The sequence below is a fragment of the Petaurus breviceps genome, unplaced genomic scaffold (genome assembly GCF_028583685.1).
Source record: "Petaurus breviceps papuanus isolate PSGF00001 unplaced genomic scaffold, PetGlider_PUasm1.0 207, whole genome shotgun sequence".
Classification (NCBI taxonomy): domain Eukaryota; kingdom Metazoa; phylum Chordata; class Mammalia; order Diprotodontia; family Petauridae; genus Petaurus; species Petaurus breviceps.
This window is the reverse complement of record NW_027185850.1, coordinates 27,277,833-27,301,791: the sequence shown is the minus strand read 5'-3', so window position 1 is coordinate 27,301,791 and position 23,959 is coordinate 27,277,833. Positions and strand designations below refer to the sequence as shown.

The following is a 23,959-nucleotide window of genomic DNA, read 5'->3' as shown; positions in this document are numbered from 1 at the left end:
AGAGACAGAGAGAGAGAGGGAAGGAGAGAGGGAGAGAAAAGGAAAGAGAAAGAGGGAGAGGGTAAGAAAAAAAGAGACAGAGACAGGGACAGAAACAAGCAGGTATGCAGGCAGGCTGAAATAGACAGAAAAACATATCAAGAGAAAAAGAGAAGGACAGAGAGGCAACCCAAATGTCAGACAAGACCTGTAGAAAGATCCCCCATGCCCCTTACAGCTCTGTCCATGTGGCCTACTGCCCTATAGACTGTAAGCTCCTCTCCTGAGGCCTGGGATGGCTTGACTTTTGCCTCAAGGTCACTCCTTCCTAGCACAGAAGCAGGCATTTAATAGAACTTTGAAAATATGTTGACAGATTCATCTGAATCAGGGTCATAGTTTTAGAGCTGGAGAAGACCTTGCAGGCCTGTGGATCCAGCCTTCTCATTTATAGATGAAGAAACTGAGATCTCCCAAAGGGTAGATCACCTTCCCCAAGGTCACAAAGACAGTTATTGGCAGAGCTGGGATTGGATCAAGTTCACAGGGCCCAGCTCCCTGGCTCCCAATCCAAGGTTCTTTCCATGGTCTCTGAATCCCTGGCCCCCAGCAGGCTGCCCCTGATCTAGGGATAACTCAATCTTAACCAAGGCCAGAAGATTTTCTCTGTATTGGTTTCTGGAGCCAGAAGACTGGCTGTGAAACCCAAGGGAGATGACCCAGCATTAGGACACAGGGCCCAAAGGCCTACTCCTGTACCTAAGATATGACAGGGCAGCCAGGATGAGCCAAGGAGGGGCCTGGAGCCTCCGGAGCCTAGGCAGGACAGCAGGTGTGATGTGCAGAGAATTCCCTTTGCTCAGTGGGGCCCGTGCTCAGCCTCTCAGGACCTCACTGAGATATTCCCAAGCATCCCCAGCCAGAATGTGGCCCTAAGGCCTATATGCACAGACCCAGAGCACAGAGTTCTGACCTTGGGCTGAGCATCCTCAGAATGAGGCCTCCAGCAAGCAAGGCCCCCTCTCTTGGCCTCAGTTTCCTCATCTATAGAAGGAGGGGGTGGGACTAGGGAGCCTTCTGGTTCTAAACCCCCAGCATTTTTTCTGGAAGGGACCTTGGCACATCTGATTCCTCTTTCTGCCTTCACATAGACCCATTCCAATGCCACTCCAGGACAAGCTGTCCCCAGACAGAATGAGCCACCATAGGAAGTAATGAGATCTCTGTGTCTAGAAGTCCCAAGCACTAGCTGACCCCGAGGGAACTAAAGAAGTGGTTCTTCTACCACCCTAGAAATCAGACTGTCCAGCCCTGAGGACCCCCCAAAATTACCTTGTCCTTATTTTGTATGTACTTCTGTCTGTATGTAGTTACCTACCTGTACTTACCCCCCAATAAGCTCCTTGAGGGCAGCGACTTTATATCCTCTTTGTATCTTCCCCTTCCTAGGAGTGAGGGCAGGCCAGTGACCTCTGCTTTCCAGAGCCCACCTAGCTAAGGTCTTTGCCAGGGACTAGCCACCAGTGATGACTGCCACTTATACCAGGTAACCCTAGGTAGGTCACTCCCTTGCCTTGGCTGCCCCATCTATCAAAGGAGGGGTGGATTAGGTGACTCCCAAGGTCCCTTACAGCTCTGAATCTGTAGTCTCTTTCTCTAAGGTAGGAGGGGCAGCCTTCTGCACCTAAGGCATCTCCTCAAAGTCCAAGCCATCTACCACCACGATGCCAGGCTCCTCTTCCAGACCATCAGTTCTGCAAATCTAGGAAATGGTGGGAGTGGGAGCTCGGACTCTCTCCATGCTCCTGTGGACACAGCCAAGGCTGGACCAGCTGAGGGAGGAACCATACCCAAGGGAGACTTGAAGGCTTCATCTCTCAGTGATCCCTTGCACTGGCTCAAGTACACATACCCCTTCAGTCAACCAGCATTTACGAAGTCCCTACTGCGTCTACATGGTGCCAAGTGCTGGAGTGGGAAGAGCCTCGGCCTCAGTCAGAAAGCACGGGGCTCTGACTGCCTGGGGGACACTGGGCAAATGCCTTTGCCTCTCTGGGCCTCAGTTTCTTCCTCTGGTAAATGGCCACGCTGATAGTTCTACTTCCCATCTCCTGGGGCTGTCATCAGGAAAGTAAGCGCTTCTGATCTTTGACACCCCCAGAAAGCACATAGGTCATGGACCCCTCTGTCTTAGTTTGGCTACTAAAGTACTGGGCAGCTGGTCAAGTAGTCTTTCCCTATCTCTGAGCTTCAGTTTCCCTATCTGCAGAATGGGGTTTAGATTGGCTGTTGTGATTCTGTAAGATCTAAGGACAGAAACAGACAAGTGGGAGAGGGTATGAGGGAGCCCCTCCCCCCAAATCTAAAGGAATTCAGGGACAGAGAGCCCACAGGTGAGCAGCCCCACAGACAGAATCTGCTGGGGAACGAAGGCCACTCCAAGGGGGCAAGGGCCCACCCCACCCAAGGCCCTCATGGCCTCAGAGACCCTCCTGGGGTTTCCCCTGGATGCTTACATAGTAAGTGCTTAATAAATGTTTGACTATTTATTATTGACTGACTAGAGACAGGAGGGCACATTCCACCTCCTACGGAGAGAGAGACAGAGACATAGAGGAGTGAGAGAAGAGGGACATAGAAGGAATCTTTGCAGATTCTGAGATACAGAGAGAGGAAGAAAAACCAGGAGGGACAGAGAAGGAATCTTTGCAGATTCTGAGACACAGAGAGAGGAAGCAAAACAGGGAGGGACAGAGATATAGAGAGTGAGAGAGGAAGAAAGATAGAGAAAGACAGATGGGATGGGGAGACAGAGAAAAAGACTAAAAAAGACAGAGAAGTGGATGGAGGCAGAACCAGGAAATGGGAAGGAGAGCAGAAAGAATTCTGTATGTGGAGTCAAAGGATCTGAGTTTGAATCCCAGTCCTGCCACTTCCTACCTATGACCCTGGCAAAGTTCCTGCTCTGGTCTCAGTTTCCCCATTTGTAAGATGAAGGAGTTGCCTTGGATGGTCTGGGAAGTCTCCTCCAGCTCCAAACCAACCCTCAGAATTTCAGAGAAAGGTAAAAACTAAGGGACCCAAAAATAGACAAAGACAGAAAGAGAGAGTGAGTCCTGTGATTCTTGGTCATGTGATAACCTAGGCCAACCCCTCAGCTCCCACAGGCATCCTAAATGGATGGATCCCTTTTAATGTCATTTACCTCCCTGCCGTGAGACAAGACACTGACCCCATTAGCACTCCCCAAATAGAGAGGGTGGAAGCAGAGACCCAGCAGCGATTGTAACCGCTATTCCAAGAGATAACAGAAGGTAGTGAGTGCTCTATCCATAAGGCAAAGGCACAGACAGAGACGCAGAAACAGAGAGAGACAGAGACATGGAGACAGGAACAGAGATAATAAAGACACAGAGAGACAGAGAGACAGGCGGAGGTGGAGACAGTGAACAAGACAGAGACAAACAAGCCCATAGGTGAGAGAGACAGGCAGATAAAAGAGAGGGGGAGTGGGAGGAGGGAGGGCCTGAGTGGGGACCTGAGCCCAGGCTTCCCAGGGCTGGAATGGTCTGGGTCCCTGCAGGCAGAGAGGGAAGCACATTCTTGTTGGAGCCTTTCCTCCTTCTGCTTGCAGCCCCTGCCAGCCCAAACCGGCTCCCATGGCAAAGAGCTCCAGCTCAGATTGTCCTGGAAAAGCTTTCCTGGAATGTATAGGCCTAACGAGCCAATTCAGTAATTAATGGGGATGAAAGGGGGAGGGAGGCCTCGTTCCATTACAGATGTAATAATTGCCAGAGCCATTAGGAGGGGGGGCAGGGGGCTTTTGATCTCTGAGTTAGTGCTCAGAACATTTTCCAAGCCTGAGGTCTCAGGAAATCATAGAACCAGCAGTGTCAAAGCTGAGAAGGCTCTCAGAATCTAGAACAAAGAGTGTCAGAGCTGGGGGGTACCTGAGAACAGGGAATGGCAGAGATGGGAGGGGCCTTAGAACAGGGCATGTCAGATCTGGGAGGGGACTTAGAACAGGGAATGTCAGAGCTGGAAGGGGCCTTAGAACAGGGAATATCAGAGCTGTTAAGGCCCTTAGAACAGGGAAGTCAGAGCTGAGAAGGACCCTATAAAATAGATTTTTCTGAGCTGAGCAGGCCTTTAGTGACCACCTCACCTAATGTTAGTTCAAGCCGTTAGGAAAAACAGTAAGCACAGAAACATACTGAGAATTAGCAACTCAGACCCAGGTCTCTGGATTCCCAGGCCTAAGCCCTGCCCACTACACCACACTGCTGAAATCCCCTTTATTTTCTCAGAAGCTTCTGAGTTCTGTCTTCCTCTTGCTTTGATGGGGACAGCACACCAGGCCAGCTGTCTGATTCCCCAGGAGATAGAGGCAGATAGACAGGGAGATACATATATACATCCTTCCTTAGATGCATAGATAGACAGGTATACAGACAGACATAGACACACATAGTACACACAGACATGCATTTTCTAAAGAGAAAGAAAACAAAACCCAAAGCAAAAGCAGAGGAGTGAGGAGGCCGGTGATCTGGCCTCCTGCTATGGGGTGTGCCCAGCGCTCTGCCTTCTCCCTCTCCGATGGGCATGTGCAGGGGTCATCCATCGATGCAGGAGAAGACAGGCCCAGGCTGGAAAGGAGGCCCTTTCTGGTCCTTCACAGGAGGCTGCTCCTCTGTCTTTGCTTTTTCTTCCAGTACTTGAACAAGGGTTTGAACTCAAGTGCCCAGAGGTAGGCCCAGTGGTTCTGCCCAAAGTCCTCTGGCAGAGGGCAGGGATGGGGCATTCCCCACCCAGTGGGGTAGCTAAGGGAGGTGACTCAGTAACTCCAAGGAGTGGCTGGCCTCAGCCAGGCCTGGGGAATGGCCTCTCTGCATTGCAGACATGAGGAGCTCAGCCAGCACTGGGTAAATCCTGTCCCAAGTCCAAAGCCCAACCTGATACTCCTGACCCAAGTGGCCTGTTCCCCTTGGAGGCCCATGTTCTCCTCTAGGCATTTCTGCCAGAAGGAGCCTCAGGAGAGGGTGGCAGGGCTGAGAAAGGGTAGAAATAAAAGCCAGAGTTGACATCACTTGGTCTCTGGGAACATCCCTAAGGCCTCTCTGGAGATGCCAGGCTGTTAACCGTGGTAATCTCTCTGCCCAGGACCTCCCTGTCCCCAGCCCTGCCTGTAGGACCAGAGCCTGGTTCCAGGCCCCAGCTGCTGTTGTCAGTCTGGGGTTATCCCTTAGTCCTCGGCCCTGTAGGCCCCTCCTAAGACCAACTAAGTCAGTCAGTCCCTCAGTCAACAAACATTCAGGGCTTTCTATGTGCCCAGCACTGTGTTAAACTTTGGAAGTCTCCTATCGGATAAGCCACTGACCTGGAAAGTAGCAAATGAGAAACTGTTAGACCTGAAAGACTCAATCTAACCCCTTTATTTTGGAAAGGGAGAAACCAAGGTCTGGAGAAAAAGAGTCTTGGACAATGGCCACCTCATTCATTCATTCAACAAAGAGTTAAGCACCTGCTGGATAGAGAGCCCTGGGATGAGCCCTAAGAGAAAGGCAGCTTCGGTCAGATTCAGATTCTGGTCTCTAGGAGCTCAGTCCAGGTGGGGTTACCTGTAATGTCACTATAGGTAACGGATGGAATAGGATAGGCTACCCTAAATATGAGAGAGGTGCAAATCCAGGGCTCTGTGCTCAGTGGAGAAGGGTCTCTACTGGTGGCGGGGGGAGGATAAGACTAGATCAGGGAGGACTTTCAGAAAGAGGAGACATTTGAGCAGGGCTTTAAAGAATAGACAGGACTCACCATCCTACCCAAAGGATGGGAGGGCATTCCAGGCATAGAGAACAGTGTAAGCAAAGACTAAGAGGCAGGAGGGTGCAAGGTATGTTAGGAAAACAACAGAGAGACCCAGTCACGAGTGGTTGTGTTTGCAGAGTTGGAATGCTGCAAAGGGGCAGATGTAGGCCTCGCATCAGGAAAAACTTCCTAAAAATTAGAGAGATATCCCAAAATGGAATGGCCAGCTTTGGTAGGTAATGAGATCCCTGTTGCTAGAGGTCTTCCAATGAAGCTTGGCTGACCACTTAGCAGGGGTGAAATAGAGATTCTTGGTCAGGGATAGGTTTTAGTCTGAGGTCCCTCCTTAGCTGTGCAGATTCTGAGATTGTGTGGCTCAAACTCCCACTCCATTGTCATCTCTGAAGGTAACACTGAGTGCTCACCTGGGCTGGACCAGGACTGAACCCTCCTGTGATAGCAAGAGGGATAAGCTGGTGACTCCTTTCTGTTATGGTCCAATTAGATCCAGGATACAACTGTCAAAGACTAATCTGGTCTATTTTTCTACATTGTACAAAATCATGGAAGGAATCTTGTCATTCCCAGGCCCCTCTTCTCTTCCTCTATACATCCCCCATCAGAGAAGAAGTTGGGCGCATCCCCCCAAGATGAAGCAAGGTTGTGGGCAGAGTCCTTCTCCTTCCACGTGCAGCCATGCCCTCCTCTCTCCCCACCTTCCGCACATTTCAATTCTTGTGTTGAGACTGTCAGTCAGTCAGTCAAACATGCATTAAGCCCTTACTCTGTGCCCTGTGCTCAGCACTGGGTACTGAGACAGCAGCCAGTGTCCATCACTTGTCAAGTGCCCCCAAATCCTCTGCTTCTCTGATAATCTAACCTCTAGGCTCAAAAGGGAAAAGGTTTGAGAGTTAGGGATTAACAGCAGAAAGGGATTCATTCGGGAGTTCTGGATTTTCCCTAGGACCCCTGGCACATTTGCAATCTGATGTCTATTCTCTAAACCTCAGTTTCACAGGATCCAAACTCAGGGAAATGACGCACCAGTCAGAGCTGTCCCAACATTGAGTGGGCTGCCTTGAGGGTTTCTGAGTCCTCCCTCACAGGAGGGGCGAGATGAACCCTTATCAGGGCAGTATCGAGTGGACTAGGCCAGATGGGGCTGAAGTCTCCCCCATTCTGTGAGCAGTCAGGGGAAGCCTCATGGCAAGGGTAAGGTCTGGCCTGGGCTTTGAAGGACAGCCAAGCTAATGGACTGATGGAAGGAAGAGAAAGGGAGGGGATTCCCCGTCCAGACAAGCAGCCTCGTTTCATGGGCAACCTCTCTAAAGTGTTTGTAAAGACAAAAAGGAAGCCTTGAAAACAAGAGAAACCCCACAACAGGCTATGGTGGCCTCGGGCCCTGGGATGTGTGAAACGATAAATGTCACTTGGACAAATATTTGGAACTGTTTACAAAGGGGTCTATTAAATCCTTTGGAAAGTCAGGGCCTGGCCGAGAGTTTGATTTCCACAAGGCAGCCCCAGCATAAACAGCAGAAAGAAGGATGGGCAGCCTGACTACTCTGACATCTGGGAGCTTGGGGTAGATGGGGGAGGGAGGGAACTGGCAGGGGGCCAAGCCAAGTGGCTGGTCCAGGTGTTGGAGCAGCTCTGAGCCGATCCTCACCAACCTCGGAGGATGCGGCCCTAAGGGGTCCTCTGGACCTTTCACCCCGGGGACAACTGCCCCCCATAACCTCCTAGAGAGGGCAAGGAGAAGGAGGGTCCCTGGTGACTCTCTGGGCCTCCGAGTGGGCAGGGCATAGGGACCCTCATCTGCCCCTGGTCAGATGTTGGGGGTAGGGAGGGAGGCATGGACTGGCAAGGGAACTGGAGGAAGAAGGCAGAGAAGTCACAGGAGTGGGAATGAGGGGGGACACCTGTACTCCATTCTGGGTAGAAATCTCAGCTCCAATCTCCTTGAAACTGAACCATCTCAAGTTATGGGGAGCTCCTCACCAGGCAGTTTGCCCCACTTTGGGACAGCTCACAGGACTGAAAAGTTCTTCCTTATTTTTAGCCTAAATCTGGCTCCTTATAACTCTTTCTTCATACCGACTATCTCCCCTCCCCCAAACCCCAAACCATGTACACCTGGGTGCACACACATACACACAATGCACACACATGTACACAGTCTTCATTTCTGCATATATGTATGTGCACATATGTACGTGCAGACATGTTCACACTTACATACACACACTTTTGGTTTAGTCCTCTAGAGCCAAAAACAAGTCTAATCTCTCTTTCCTTCATATGACAAGCCTCCATCTACTCAATTACGGCCAACATGCTCCCTTGGAATCTCTTCCTCCCCAGTCTGAACATCCCCAATTCCTTCTACTTATCTTTTCACTTGTTCTAGAAGCCAGAGGGAGCCATTGAAGGGTCTAGAGCAAGGAGGCAACAGGGTCAGACCTGTGCCTTTAAAAATGATCTTGGCAGCTATGTAGAGGATGCATGGGAGAAAGGAGAAGCCGAAAGGAGAGAGGAGACCTGGGAGGGGATTGCAGGATGAGAGAGGGCGAGGCCTGGACTGGGGTGGGGGACGGAAAGAAGGGATGGGGACTGGAGATGGTGGGGAGGGAGAAACAAGAAGGTTTGAATGACCGGGTGCAGATGAGGGAACATGAGAGACCACGGCTAGAGCCGAAGATGGGGGGTCCCACCAAGGTGGCCAGAAGAGTCGCTTCTGTTGAGGCCTCCTGCCTTCTGGCCCTTTGCTGGGAGCTGGGAGAGGAGGTGCCATGGCGCCCAGTCAGAAGCTTGTAGCACCCGAGGTCTTTGCTGAACCTGCACAAGGTCGCTCCCAGTCCAGGGAAGCTGGCATTTCTCCAGAGACACCAAACTAGAACTGAAGTCAGCAGCCAGCCTGGGGGGCTTGTTTTATTTAGGGAACAGCCAAGAGGGCTTGAGTTCAATCTCACAGTCAGGGTGAAGAAGAGAGACTGTGGGCTGTTGACCGCCACCTCTATTTACTTTGCTCTCATTCAAATCTGGTCGGAGCCGTCAGGCCCCAGTGAGCGCGGCCACCCCCTCTGAGTGCTGCGTTCCTCCCCAGGGCCCCACACATGGTTCTCGTTTGCTGCATTTAGCAGTTTTCATTTATCCTGCTCGATGCTAACAGGCTGACCTGCAAACAGAAGCTCTCGCCGGGTGCCCTGGAAGAAACCCAGGATCCTCCGAGAGGAAGGGGGAGGAGGGGGCAGTCAGTCCTAGACAGCCGGCTGCAGAAGGTCCTCCGGGTCAGAGGGCAGTCGTGGCTGATTCCAGCCAATGGCAACCCTGTGGAGTTGGAGATGATGGCCCAGGAGAGCCCGTTACTGCCCAGGAGAGCTGGTCGAGTAGCCAAGGAGGTTTAGGGGAGCTGGGAGTTGGGGCGTCTGCCCCAGGGGGAGAGAAGGCATTTGGTGGCTACATTCATTCAATTGACAAACATTCATTCACCGTTTCTTGTGTGCAGATTCCTGGACAGGGGAGAGCCAAGGTTTAGATACCAGCTATTGCCCTCAAACTGAGCTATCCCAGGAGGGGGATCAGAACTCAATGGGGATGGCTGTGATACCCAAGCAGCTGATCAGAGAGGAGGAGAATCAGAGCTGGAGGAGGAGCGAAGCTTGCTGGGAGGAGCTGGGCTTTAACAGACAATACAGGATGAGGATGATGGAGGACATGTGCAAGTATGCAGATTTATATAACAACAGTCGGAAGGCAACTGTTGTTTGGAAACTGTCAAGCATGTTCTAAAGAAAAATTATTATTAAGCTACATTTAGAAAAATGCCCAACAGAGAACCCTGAGTCTGTCCTTCAGGCTAGAGGCACTGGGGAGCCACCAGAGATTCTGGAGTAAAGGAGTGACATGGCCAGACCCACATTCTATGAACATTGTATGTGGAGGACAGACTAGAGAAGGGAGAGGCCAGAGGCATGGAGACGTGTTAGCAAAAACTGGCTCCTACCAATTAGGGAGAGAAAGGGGTAGATGGGAGGGCTGCTCAGGAGGGAGGAAGGACCAGATCTGGCAGCTGACTAGAGGTAAGAGGGCAGGGGAAGGGAAGGGAGGTGTAAGGGGGAGAAAGAGGGAGCTGAGGAGGCTCCCTAAGATGGGGAAGGCTTGGGTCCTGAATCTTCAGCAGGGAGGATCTCCCAAAGCCACAGGAGAAGGCCCAGACCCCAAAGCTGGGCCTGGCACATGCTTGTATGGTCCTTGATGACTTCTGTCAGAGGCGATGGGCTGAGGCTGGGCTCTGGGAGGGTCCCTGCCTAAGCTTCCATCCCCACAGAACAAGGATAGCCCCAAGTCTTTACATAACCTCATTGCAGAGGAGAAAGGCAAATCCCTCCTTCAGAAAAAGCCTACCTCCGTGCTGTGCCTCTGTCCTCACTGGCACTGGACGCCATCCATCTCGTTAACTCTCTTTAAGGCATCATTTCCCCTCCAAGCTGCTGGCCTCAAGCCCCGAGCCCAGCCTCGGTCGGGGGCCATGGGTAGAAAAAGGCTGCTTGAGGTAATCCGGCATCCCCCCCCCCCCAGAACCCCAGTGAATGGCCTGGCCGATGCTTGGTTGGGGGTGGGGGGGGCTTGCTTCCAAAGGCTCCAGAGCAGCCGCTGACCAAACAAGATGGCCCCCCCTACAACCTTCATTAAGACTGCACTGGGGGGAGCCCGGTAATCCCATCAATAGAGACAGCCAAGCTGGTCCGCCCAGCTCCTGGGGCCCAGCGGGAAGAGCTGGCCAGTGAAGGCAAACGCACTGAACTGAACAGCTTCTTCTGGGGAAGTGAGGCCAAGGCATGGGGGGGAGGACCAGGCTGTGGCTTTAGAGCTGGTCCTCGAGCCTAGCCCCTGAGCTTGAGAGAGGAAACTGGGTGAGGTTTGGAGAAAGAGGCTCAGTTACTTGTCCAAGACTGCACTGAGAGGTCAGCAGGCCCAGGCACCCATTTTGTAGAGGAGGCGAGGGTCCAGCCCCTCATGGATCAGAGGAAAGGTTTCAACTTTTCCCAAGGTCCCACAGGTTTTAAGTGGCAAGGCCTGAATATGAATCCAGGGCCCTTGATTCTAATTCCCATCCACTTTCCACCAAATCATAGAATACAGTGTGAGAACCAGACGGACCTTGGAGGCCATCGGGATTAATCTCCCCCTTTCAAGGATGAGGAAAACTAAGACCCAGAGATGTCAAGTGACTTCTCCAAAGTCACCCAGGCAGTGAGTAGCATGGCCAATACCTGAATCCCACCCTCTACCTAGGCTCTTGGTCTACCTGCAAACAGGTCACATGAGATCAGAGAACCCCAGAGGCAGTGAGGACCCAAGAGGAGGTCACCACCAAAAGACCTGAACACAAACCCAGCCATGCCACTCCTTGGCTGGGTGACCCAGAGCAAACCTCTCCTTCTCTGGGTGCCCTCCTCTTCCAATGAAAAGCTTCTGAAGTCTGGCATTAGGGTAGTTCACTGAGCCTTTGTGAATGGGACTCCTTCAAGTAACTGCCTCCAGACTTACAAAGCACTTACCCCATGAGCATCCTGTAAAGTAGGTAATAAAAGTATCCTTATTCCCATTTTACAGATGGGGAAACTGAGGTCCAAAGAGGGTAAACGCTTAAAAAGCAGAGTTTAGAATTAAAGGGGCAGAATGATGCAATGAACCTGAGTTCAAATTTGGTCTCAGACACTTAACACTTGCCAGCTGTGTGACCTTGGGCAAGTCACTTAACCCCAATTGCCCTGCCTTCCCCCCTCCAAAAAGGAAAAATAAAAGATACTAAATTGAAAATCCCAGACCTGGGTTCAAATCCTGTTTCTGCTAGTTAACTAACTGTGTGACCTTGGGTAAGTCCCTTAACCCCAGTTTCAATAAAATGAAGGGATTAGACTGGAGCAGAGGTTTGTCATGGACCCCTTTGGCAGTTTGGAGAAGCCCACCTACTGAGAAGGGGCTCAGAATTAGATTTTTAAATCACCAAATGAAATCCAGCAGGAAACCAAACCTACCAAATTCCACTAGCAAAATGCAGTTATCCCTTCCACACCACCAGAGTCAGGGGAGTGGGGACCCCCACAATATGGAAAATCTGCATGAAAGCTTTTGTTCCTCCCTTCTCACCAGAGAAGAAGTCTGAATTTTCCTTTTTTTTTATGGGGTGTTTGGATTGATATTCTACAACACTACATATGTGTGTATATATATGATGCATTTCTGAGTTTCTGAACTTTTCCTGTGTTATCTGCTGGCCTTGTGTGTCATCTGTGGCTTCCGCAGAACTCCTCCCAAATTTCCTATTTAATTTCTTATGCCAACCCATGATATAGTAAAATCATGATGGGAAAAGTAGCAGTGTGGAAGGGAAAGATTTATCGCTCCTTCCCGGACCCCAGGTGAAGGCGTCTCTGAGGGGCCCTTCTGATCTTGGTCTGGTCTCTCTCTGCCAAACTGCCCTGCCTCCCAAAGTCATGAACTCTAAGCTGCATTCTGAGTCTAAGGATCTGTCCTGAGACCCTCTGAGGGTGGGGGGAAGGAGAGGCGAGCCAGGTCAGTCATTCAGGGCTCCAGGAAATCCTCCTGTTTTCCACCAGATCTCAGGAGTGGTTCTCAAAGCCTGAGGATCAGGAAAAAGCCGGCTGGTCAAACATGAACAGGGCTGACGCCCGGCCCCGGCTGCCTGTACATCAGGTGGGAGGACAGAGATAAAAAGCTGTGTAGGGGATAATATTTAGAAATAAGCTTGGCAATGGGAATGTAAGCAGCTCCATGGACAGACAAGTGTGACTGTTCCTGGCCCTGCCTGGGGGAAAAGGACATGGGAGCTGGCCCTGCTTCTTTCTTGGTAAAAACACGTGGGGCTTGGTCTTCAGCAAGACCCATTGCACAGAAGAGAAAACTGAGGTCCAGAGAAGGAAAAGTGCTTGGGTAATAACATATAATAACAATAATAGCAAGTCTTCCTATAGCACTTTAAGGTTTGGGGACCCCCCCCCGTGTACATTATTGTACTTGATACTCCAGACAATAGGGAGCTAGGTGGGGCCACAGTGTATGGAGCAGCCCACCTGGAGTCAGGAAGGCTCATCTTCCTGAGTTCAAATCTGGCCTCAGAAACTTACTAACTGTGTGACCCTGGGTAAGTCACTTCACCCTGTCTGCCTCAGTTTCCTCATCTGTAAAATGAACTGGAGAAGGAAACGGCAAACCATTCCAGTGTCTTTGTCAAGAAAATCCCAAATGAGGTCATGAGAAGTAGGACACAATTGACTAAACAAAACTCACAACAACCCTGGGTAGTAGCTGTATAGATATATCTCTATCTATGCAGATAATATAGATTATCTCCACTCACAGAGGAGTAAACTGAAGATGGTAGTGGTTAGGTGACTTGCCCAGGGTCATGAAGCTAGTTAGTATATGTTGCCAGGTTCTGAACCCAGGTCTTTCTGACTTCCTTCTCCATTATGCTGACTAGCTGTCCAGAAGCTGGAGACTAGGACCAGCAGACCTGGGTTCAAATCCTGCTTTGGATTCTTAGTATATGTGTAATCTAATGGCAGTCACTTAGCCTTCAAGGGACTATGTATCCTCCCTGTAAAATGAAGATGTTGGTGTAGGTGGTCTCTGAGGTCCATTGCAATCAATCAATAAACAATTATTAAACACCTACTGTGTTCCGGACACTATGTGAGATGCTAGGGAGCCAGTCTATAGGTCTCTGATGAGGAAACTGCACAGTGGACAAGGAGCTCGGGATGGTTCTAGGCCCCGAGGTGGGAGCCAGTCCAGGGGGAACTCTGGTGAAGGTACTAGGTTGGCCTGGGGCCCTGGCCTGGCCACCAGGAGCCCTCTCGGTACACCCATCCACCAAGGGGAGCCAAGCTCTCTTTGCCCCACCATCCCCTGTGGGTAACCGAGGAGAGAGGAGAACAGCTCAGGACACACTGGGGCTTTAACTGCTGAAATGAAGACTGAGTGAGTGGGTCAGTCACCAAGCATTTCTTAAACATTTCCTATGTGCGGGCACCATGGTAAGAACCAAGCACACAGAGACAAAGCCCCCAAAGTCTCTGACCTCAAGGAGCTTTCGTTCTACTAAGGGAGAAAACATGTATATGCGTACAAGTGTATAGGATATATGATGGCATGAGAAAGCAATAATAGTCAGGAGAACCAGGAAATGGAAAGAAATCATGAATGAAATCAAAAGGATTTCCTGAGTGCTTACTTCAGTACTGGGGAGACTGCTTAGAGATGTCTGAGACCTCCCACCCTAATTTTACAGAGGAGGAAACTGAGGCATGGAGAGGTCGCACAGTTAGTAAGTAACAGAACTGGATTCAAACCTGGGTCCTCAGACAGTCTGATTACTGTGAGTTCATTGCCAACTCCCAAATGTGCTTGTGCGCCATTCACTGGGGCAGAATGTGAGAGGGTGGGAAAGCAAGAAGTGGGATGTGGGCCACCTCTGGGAAAAGCCCAGCTCTAAGCCCAGACAGAGGGGCCCACTCTACCAGTGCCTGTGTTCATGGATTTAGGGCAGGACAATGAGCCAGAGTTTCCATTCTCCCCCTCCCCTCCACTCCCCACTGGACTACACTTCACTCGCTCCACTCAACAGATCACCACACAGACTCCAGGGACTCCCAGCCAGGGAGGAGTTGAGTTTCTTCCAGAGGCCACCTCACAGGCTATCCCACCAGACTACCAAGGGCCCCAATGAGAACAGAGCGAGGAGTCCAGTCTCTGAAAACATCAGAGCCAGGAGGGACTTGGAGTGTGGCACAGAACATCGGGACTGGGACAGATCTGACCCAGATCAGACAACACCAGAGCTGGGAACCAAGACAGACACCAACTAAACCAATGCCTTCATTTCATTGATGTGGAAACTGAGGCTGAGATGAAAAATGCCTTTTCCAAAGTCAAACCAGAGATATAATGAATCATAAAATGGCAGATTATTGAGTTCAACCCCCTGAGTTTATAGAGAAGGAAACCGGGTCCCAAAGAAGGGAAGCTAAGGCTTCTGACTCCAAGTCTGAAATCTAGAGACCAAAATAAGTCTCCCACCCTCATGACCACATCTCTTAGAAGCAGACTATCTGAGCTCGAGAAAACATGATCCTCGAGCCAAACCCTTTCTTTTCCAGGAAAAGGAAGGTATGGTCCAGAAAAAGAGAGTAACAAGCTACAGATCACAGTGTGGAGTAGGCAGCTCCACAGACCCCTCCCCCCGCAAAGCGGCAAGGGTCACTCAGCCAACTCTCCAAGCCCAGAGATGCAGGGGAGGGATTTTACCTGCAGTCCCTCCCCCCCCCACACACACACAAACACACACCTGGTGAGCCAGCCAGGGGAGACAGAGCTGAGTGGGGCTCAAATCCAGAGCAATGGTGACCCACTCCCAAGCACTCCTGGACTTTCCCAATGCCCTGACCCAAATGATTTCTTGGGCATCAAACCACAGTATGCACCAGGTCCCTTAATTTTCTCCATTTCCACATTTCTACATGAACTCCTTTATTTGATTCACATAGAAGGCCTGCAAGGGAAGTCAGGTGGGTTTCATAGCTACTACTTGATGGATGGGTAAACTGAGACTTGCCCAGAGCACCAAGCTTTTTACTAGCAGAGGTGAGACATCATAGAATCATAAAAACAAGAAATCTCCAATTTACAGTGAATCCCTAAATGATTGATGGACCAATCATTTTATCAGAGAAAACAGAATGGGGAGGGACTTGGCCACCATGAAGTAGTACTCGAGGTAGTACTGGAACCCAGGTATTGTGCTCATAGATAAATCAAATAAAACAATGTATGAAGTACCCACTGTGGGTAAGGAATGAGGGCTACCTAGATGAAATTAAAACAGTCCCTGCCCTCAAGGAACTTTTGATCATTTAGGAAGGTGATGCATATATATATATAAAACTATACAACCTTGGCGGGGGACTCTTTCATTTTTGTCTGTGTTCCCCCATTGCCCAGGACAGCAATTTGCACACAGTAGGTGATAATGGATGGATGGAAGGGTGGATGGATGGATGGATGGATGGATGGATGGAAGGGTGGATGGATGGATGGATGGACGGATGGATGGATGGATGGATGGATGGATGGATGGATGGATGGATGGATGGATGGATGGATGGATGGATGGATGGATGGATGGATCCCAGCACCCTTGGCAATAAGGTCTCTCTCAGAACTTCTAGGCTTCCTTTGTCTGCTCACCAGTCCCTGACAAAGGCAGGAATCCTACAAGAAGTCTAATTTCTCAGTAAATATTCCCTAAAAGGTCAAAATAGTGTGGCTTCTTTGGGACTTGAAGGAGAGAAAAGGAAGTTGGGGCAAGGTGTGTCAGCAGTGAGAAAGAAGCAGGAGGCAGGGAGAGAGAAAAGCAGGAAAAAAGGGAGAAGAGGAAAAGCAAAAGTCGCCTCGTTTGGGTTTATTTTGGAAGCCGAGCCCACAGACAGAGGACGATCTCTGGGCTGGAGCCCATGGGACGAAGCTACAAGGAGTGAGTGGCCAGTCTTGCCTCAGGCTAAGGAGTGGGGTCATTCTCTGCTCTCCAGGAGGGAAACATGTGCCTTTCCCCCTCCAGAACCAAGAACCGGAGCCCTTTTTAAAGAAGCTATTTTAAGACGGGTTTTTCCCACCCCCCAAAAATATTTTGCAATAACAGTAAAGCAGAGAGCAAAGTAAAAATAAAGTATCTGATGCACTTAGCAGATATTTTGGGGACAATAATGCATCACAGATGTGCACATCAAACCATGCACACATGCGGGGCTGCGGGCACGTGTGCGCACGCACACTCACACATACGCACACTCACACACATGTGCACACACATGCACACTCACACACATGCACACTCACATACATACACACATGCACTCACACTCACACACACTCATGCACATACACACACTCACGCGTACTTACATACATGCTCACACACACTCACATACATATACACACACGTGCATGAAGGATTTCACATTCCTGCCTCTCTCCAGACGCTTCACTGGCTGGCCAGCCACACACACACCCAGGGCCAGTAATTGCTTCTTCCTGACTTGGCCTCACATCAGCCTCTGAGGATGGAGGGCAGATTTCAGCACCTCTCTCCAGAATGATAACAGGACAAATTGGCCCGGGCGGATCCTTTCACAGGTGGTGAAGGCTTCAAAGATTAGAGAGCTGAAAGCTTGTCTGGTTCGGGGTGCCTGCCCCTCCTGGCTCCTGCAGCATAAGCAGGGACCCAGGGGCTAGAAAGGGCTGCCTGGTGAGCTAGAGGAGGCGTGACCAGGGGTCTGCGCAGCTCTGCCACAAAGGCCATCTCTGCCCTCCATAAAGTCACTCTTCCCCTCTCCCAGTCTTCTCCTCTGTCAAATGAGGGGAGTGGATGTAATATCTGAGGGCCCTCCCAGCTCATACATTGTGCATTCTACTATACTAGGAGTGTCTCCCATCTCTGACCTTCCCTGTTCTCTGTTCTAATGGCCCTTCCAACTCTGACCTTCCCTTCTTTCTGTTCCAAGTGACCCCCATCCCTGACCTTCCCTGTTCTCTGTTCTAAGGGCCCTCCCAGTTCTGACCTTCTCTGTTCTCAGTTCTAAGGGCTTTCCCAGTTCTGACCTTCCCTGTTCTCTGTTCTAAGGGCTTTCCAGTTCTGACCTTCATACCTACACACAACTGAGTCTGCTTCCAAGGAGGCCACTTGAAGCCTGGAGCCACTTCATGGAAGAATTCTCTCTGTTTCTGGGACTTTAGAATCAGCCCTTCCCCTTCTATGATGGGGAACAGGGATCTCTCATAGACAAGGTGTCCCAAACAGGTCAAGACTTCTCTCTGGGAAACCTCTCGTTCCCTCCCCCCCACCATGTGGCCCCCAAGCCAGAAAAAAGGTAGAGAGCTAACCGTATGGGACAGAATCCAAATGTCCATCCGAGGGTCAGAGGACTCACAGCTGAGCAGGTCCTTGGAGACCATCATATCCATCACCTTTTAAACTAGATGAGGCCCAGAGAGGGAAAGAAACTGTCCTAAGGTCACACAGCTCTTGAGCAACAGAACTGACTGGATGAACCCACATCCTCTGACTCTCAAGCCATTTCCACAATGTTGAAAACAACCATCAGGGCCAAGGATGCCTGGAGGAAGCAGAACTAAGTGAACCTGGAGAAGGCAAAATATTTTCCACCTAAGAAGCATGCCAGAGCCAGACAGCCCAGAAGCGGCCTGGGGTGACCCACCTCTGCTGGCCTGACGTGGCCCTCACCACAGGCTCCAGCTGGGGGCAGTCGGTCATGCAGGACAAAGTCGCCTTTCATTTGGCCGAGCAAATTAATCTGTCCTTTTCACTTCCCCAGGGAAAACACTGCATTTTTCTCTGGGACAACAAAAGCCTGAGTTCCCCCAGGAGGGATCACTTTCCTCCCCTGTTTCCCTGGTTAAAAGCTTGTAACCTCCCCGCCAGGGCCCAGCCCTTCTGGCAGATCAGGGCCTTGCCCCAGATTCAGCAGACTTTCTGTGTTATCATTACCAGGCCAGACTGCACTGAGGTGCAGGGGCCCTGCTCACCCCAGGAGGGCCCTATGCCCTCTGCCCAGCTCTGCAGGGGCTGCTCCCAGGGCAAAGGTGGGGTTGAAGGGCTTCCTTCCCCAAACAATTGACCTCTGCCCACCGGAGAAACAAGGGGGTAGAGAAAGGAACAAGACATTGCCCACTTAGGGCTACAGGGACTTTAAATGGGCCTCTCAGGACTTTGCTGTGCTGTTGGCCTCACCTTCCCTTTGTTGGGTTCAGAAATCAAAAGTGGGCTCCTGAGCTCACACATTTTTTCCACTCTTCTCTCAGAATCATTAACCCAGAAATGCTGGTTGCTATCTCCTTCTCCTTTAGCCACTATGGTAAAGGCTACTCCAGGACAACTTGGGGCCCCCAACTATTGGATAAGAGTAATCTACAGACAGCTAATGTGCCCCAGGGCTCTGAAGCCCCATCCAGCACCCCTAGCCTCAACCTGGGCTTACATGCCCAAGCAGCCCCTGCTACTGAACTGCCCAGCTCCTCGGATTTATGTACTCAAACCTGCTCTCCTGGCTCCCTCCTTCTCAGGGCTCAAAATAAACATTCTCTTGGCTTAGGAGAACCCAGGCAACCAAAGCCAGAAGCCAGTTACACTCTCCCCTCCCCTGAGATGCTGAAACCCCAGGCCAAGCTGTCCTCTGTATGCAAGGGGCCCAAAAACAACCGTGCCAGCTTCTGTCCCCCTCCAAAGTCACTCCTATCACGTCCTCAGCCCTACAGCCATCAGTTGCCCCTGAGACTGGCCAGGCTGGCCAGCTTCTGGACAGCTTGCTGCCGTGTCCTCTCCTGGAGGGGAGGGAACTTCATCTGGTCGCCAGGAGGGACAGTTGAGTGCCCAGCTCAGCTTGTGCATGGTTAGAAGAAGGGAAAGCCAGGATCCTACCTGGGAGAAGTTGAGACCGTTGAGTGGGTGACACTGCTCTTCGACCCTCTCCACAGCTCCCGTCCGCTTCTTCATGCGCTCAGCCTCCTGTGCCAGGTAGAGGTCCAGTACTGGGACGCCTCGTGAGCGCACATCCGTTTCAGTAAGTGAGTTCACCATGAGCATCACCCAGACTGGACGCTTGCGTTCCCAATTCCCGGCAATGGCATTGAACAGGTAGTCGGCATACAGGCCTTTGCCCCTCTGGTCGGGTGTCATCCAAGTGGGCATCATGAGCTTCACATAGTCCAAATGGCGCTTGAGACGCCGATAGAGCTCCTGGGGCAGGACGTCCTGGAGGTTCTCACCATGGGGCAATAGCTGGCAGCTTGCCAGGGCCGAAATGGTGTAGGGGTCTGTGAGATCGAGCTCAAAATAGACCCGGGCGCTGGCCTCAAAGGCTGCCTTCGAATTGTCTGGGATGAAGTCCCAGACTCTCGTGTACGGAACATGGATAGTACCAAACAGGTAGGCAGGCGGGTCCCGATGAATGGTCCAGAGAAATGAGTTCAGGTCTCCCTGCTACCCGGGTCAAGGAAAAGAGAAGAGACGGGATGATCAGAATGACAATCAGAGCAACTGACAAGTCTCTAACACCCAATTAAGCAACAAGCATTTATTAAGTGCCTTCTATCTGTCAGACACTATATCAGGCAGCAGAGACACAACTGTAAAAGGAAAAGGCCTCTGTCCTTGAAAAATCACTCTATTAACTCAGCTGAACCCCATCACAGGGCTCTGAGGGGCACATCTCAGGATCTTCATTTTACAGATTAAATTATGCCCGTTTCCTATTGCCCACTAAAGAGTACAAAGTGCTTTGATCTTCACAACATTCAACTAGTTAATTAGCATTTATTAAGTACCTACTATAGTCTATGCACAAGGTTAACCAATGGAGATGCAAGGAAAGGAAAACATTCTCTGCTCTTCAGGAGTACACAGTACAGGTGTTATTATCCCCATTTTATAGATGGAGAAACTGTGACTTTGAGAGAAACAGACTTGGCCCATGTCACACGGCTAAAGCTCAGGCAGGTGGCTTTTGAGAGGAAGGCACAGATGCTCCCTGTGGGAGCAGGCAGGTCTGGAGCTTTGGTCTCTCTGGCTCCAAGAACTTCATAGCGAACGTGGGCAAGACCCTTCCAAATCTGTGAAATGAGATCGTGGCACTAGATGGTCTCTAAGAAGAAGATATCCAGTCCATAAGAAGGGGGCTGAGATAGCTTCCAAATGAGGCCCCTGCTTATTGAGGCTCAATTTATGGGCTGGGAAGAAAGAAGGGGGGAGGTGGCCGATGATCTCAGTAAAGATTAGGCCAGACACCAGGGAGGGTTCTTCTAACTCTGAGGCTCTGAGATTCTCATGGGGGCTTCTAGGAAGATCAGCAGCTAATGGGGGACATGAAAATGCTGAGCAAGTGAAAATTACCCAACCCACATGCACTGATACAGCACCTACTGTGTGCTGAACATTGTGCTAGGTGCTGAGGATGCAGAAATGGAAACAAACCATTCCCTACCCCCAAGCAGCTGCTCTTCTAGTAGCACAGCCAACTATCAGCATAAATAAGAATTATACCGGGGTGGCTAGGTGGTGCAGTGAATAGAGCACTGGCCCTGGAGTCAGGAGGACCTGAGTTCAAATAGGGCCTCAGACACTTAACACAAAAACTAGCCGTGTGACCTTGGGCTAGTCACTTAACCCCAAATTGCCCTCCAAAAAAAGCAAAAAAAATAATAAGAATAATACTCAGGCTATGTCTGAGATACTTTCAAGTTTCTCCAAAACTAGCTATCAATGTAAGGGGTGTTAAGAATCATTATCTCCATTTGGTAGATGAGGAAACTAAGGTACTAAGAAGTGACTTTTACCGTGACTTTTACAGTTTCTCTCCACTCCTCCACCCCAAAAGATTTCTCTTGTTCCCAAGGTCTCAGTCAATTTCCATTATAAACTCCCTGGGCCTCAGTTTCCTTCTCTGAAAAACAGGTGTAGGTCTCTGACTTCCCTTCTAACTCTAATCCTATGATCTCTGCTTTCTTTTTCTGGATCCCACCTCTCTCAGGGTTTTTCCAGGGCTGGTGTGGGTGGGGAGAGAAAAGAGAATACATTTTTTTTCTAGGATGGGTTTGGGGCTTACAGTTTTTTTTTTTTTTTCATGGAAGGAGCAGAGATCCATTGGCCATGGTTCCTAGATTTGCTACCAGCACTATACAGACCTAGAGCAAGCCCTTTCTCCTGTGGAACCTTCACCCACCTACAGACACCCTCCCCCCCAAGCCCTTCCCTCCCCCATAATGTTTCTCCAAGTTCTAAAATCCTGTGATTCTAGTGAAAGAGAGGGAGGGAAGACTGAGTGATCTGTCTTGTAATCTTGGATCCATGGGTCTTTGTGGGAGTTGGTGAGGGGTGAAGATGACAATAGTTCCATTTTCAGGGTACTCTCTTTACAAAGCATCTTGCATACATATCAGCTATCTCATCTGATCCCTAGAACAGCCTTGTGAGTTGGACAGAGATAATTATCCCCATTTTACAGCTCAGGAAACTGAGGCTCGGAAAATTCTGGTCACACAGAGTGGGCTAGCACCCAGATGTGGTGTTCTTTACACTCTCCTAGACTGGAATCCTCTCCAGACCTTTTTGGAGGCTCCTCCCTGACACAGGGTCATATATTAGGGCTGGAAGGAACCTTAGGTACCTTCTAGTCCAACCCCATCTTACAGAGGAAAAAACAGGTCCAGTAAGATTAAATGATTTGCTCAGGGTCATATAGCCAATAAATCTCCGAGGCAAGATTCCAACCCAGATCTCCTTGACTCCAGGTCCCATGTGCTTTTCACTAAGCCCTTCAAAGAGTCATTTGAAAAACCTAAGACTGGGTCTGGCCCAGGGCAATACCCCCAGAGAGCTGGAAGGGACCTCATAATGCTTCCAGTAGGAATCATTGCCCGAAGCTACTTTAGCCCCATTCCTCAGCTCTGGGGCTCTTCCCTTTGGAAATTTCTCTTCCCCACCCCATTCCCACTTTAGGAGAATACTGATGGAAGGAGTGAATGTCCATCCCTCCCCTAGCTGAAGAAAAGGGCAGGAGCCAGGCCCAGGGCCAGGAAAGGAAGCTAGGTGGATGGGGGGAGGGGGAAAGAAAGAAAACTTTTGCCTCTGGTTGGCACAGAAGGGAAATGACTGGGAGAGTGGAGAGGAGATAGATGGAAAGGAGAGAGGGTCAGAGTTCTTTCCTAAGGGAAGTGTGGGGGAAGGAAGAATGGAGAGGGGAAAGCCAGTCCCCCCCACAAGTCCTTATGGAAAGGAAACCTAGAGTCTAGGAATGGGGGCAATAGAAGGGGAAGGTTACTATGGTAGAGGGGAGACAGGCCCAGGTCAGAGAAGGTCTAGGCTGCAAAAGGAATGAGAGAAGCTGTATGGATAGGATTGGAGAAAGGGGGTCAGTCCAGAAACCAGGCTGAGGAGGAAAGTGAACCCTCACAGTTCCAGGCCCCACAAAGCCAGGCTGGGGTAGGTTTTAGGGTGGGATTTGTGTTTCACTCGGGAAGGGAAGTTGAGAGTGGAGGGGGGACTGGAGGAAGGGGAGACACCCTGTGTTAGGGCTAGCCTAGGATGAGAGAAAAGTTGGGATGGGGTCAGAGATTGGAGGGCTGGAGGAAGAGGAGGCAGCCCTGTGCTGTTGGCCCTGTCTAGGAGAGGCAGTTGGAGGAATCAGGGTCAGCGGGGCTGGAGGAAAGGGAGACATCTCTGTGCTGCTGGCCCAGGCTATGAGAAAGTTGGGAGGACATTGAAAGGGGTGGGGGAAATGCCCCCAACAGGCCCTCACTCAAACTGTCCAGCCTGCAGAAGTTCTAATGGGGGCCGGGGGCTAGGGCTGGGGTGGGAAGAATAGGAAGGGACCCCGCTGGTCCGGCGGCTGCGAGGGCAGGGAGCCTCACCGATCCAGGCGGCCGGCACTGTCCTCCGGCGTCCAGCGACTCCCCGGACCCGGAGCAGGCTCCGCGCAGCAGGAGCAGCAGCAGCAGGGCTACGGCGAGCGCCAGCCCCAGTCCAAGTCCCGCCAGGCTCCCGGGCATCGTGTCGCTCTCCGTCCCCTTATCGGTCAGTCAGTCTGGGATAGGGCCGGAGCGCACCGGGCAGGGCGCGGAGCGAGGACACGAAGTTGGGGCACAGAGCGGACGCGGAGCGAGGGCACGGAGTGGGAGCAGAGAGGGGCAGGGCGCCCCTCTCGCAATCCAGCCCAGCCCGGAGCTCCGCTGCCGGCCCAGGGATGCTCCGGGCTCGGGGAGGGGCGCCTGGGTCCCTGCCCCTCCGTCCCTCAGCCCAGCCGGCCCCGGGCTCAGTGTTCCCTGCCCGCCTGCCTGCCTGCCTGCCTGCCTCACTCCTTTGGGGCGAGTTTGCGGGCTAGGGGCCGGGCGGGCTGGCGGGAGGCGCGGAACAAGTGCGGGGCGGGGGCGGGGCGGGGCGGCCGGGGGCTGGGGGCGGGGGCGCCGGGGTCCCGACCGAGCGGCCGTCAGTCCGCCCCCCGGGGCCGGGCCGCCCGGACGCCCCCTCCCCAACTTCAGGGGCCCGGCCGCTCCGCCATGCTGCTGCCGCTCGCCG

The 23,959-nt window shown here is 51.4% G+C and overlaps 1 protein-coding gene across 1 annotated transcript in view; it reads right to left on the bottom strand.

The window, feature by feature from the left end:
* Window positions 1–23,702, bottom strand: part of LOC138164833 (metalloprotease TIKI2-like) — a 236,001-nt gene extending 212,299 nt beyond the window's left edge. Inside the window, exons 1-2 of the mRNA XM_069092758.1 lie at window positions 23,296–23,702; window positions 19,310–19,870 (exon numbers count right to left, since the gene is read on the bottom strand). Of these exons, the coding sequence (XP_068948859.1) occupies window positions 19,310–19,870; window positions 23,296–23,433 (699 nt within the window). The 5' untranslated portion in view covers window positions 23,434–23,702. The remainder of the gene's footprint in view (window positions 1–19,309; window positions 19,871–23,295) is intronic.
* Between the last annotated feature and the right edge of the window lie 257 nt (window positions 23,703–23,959).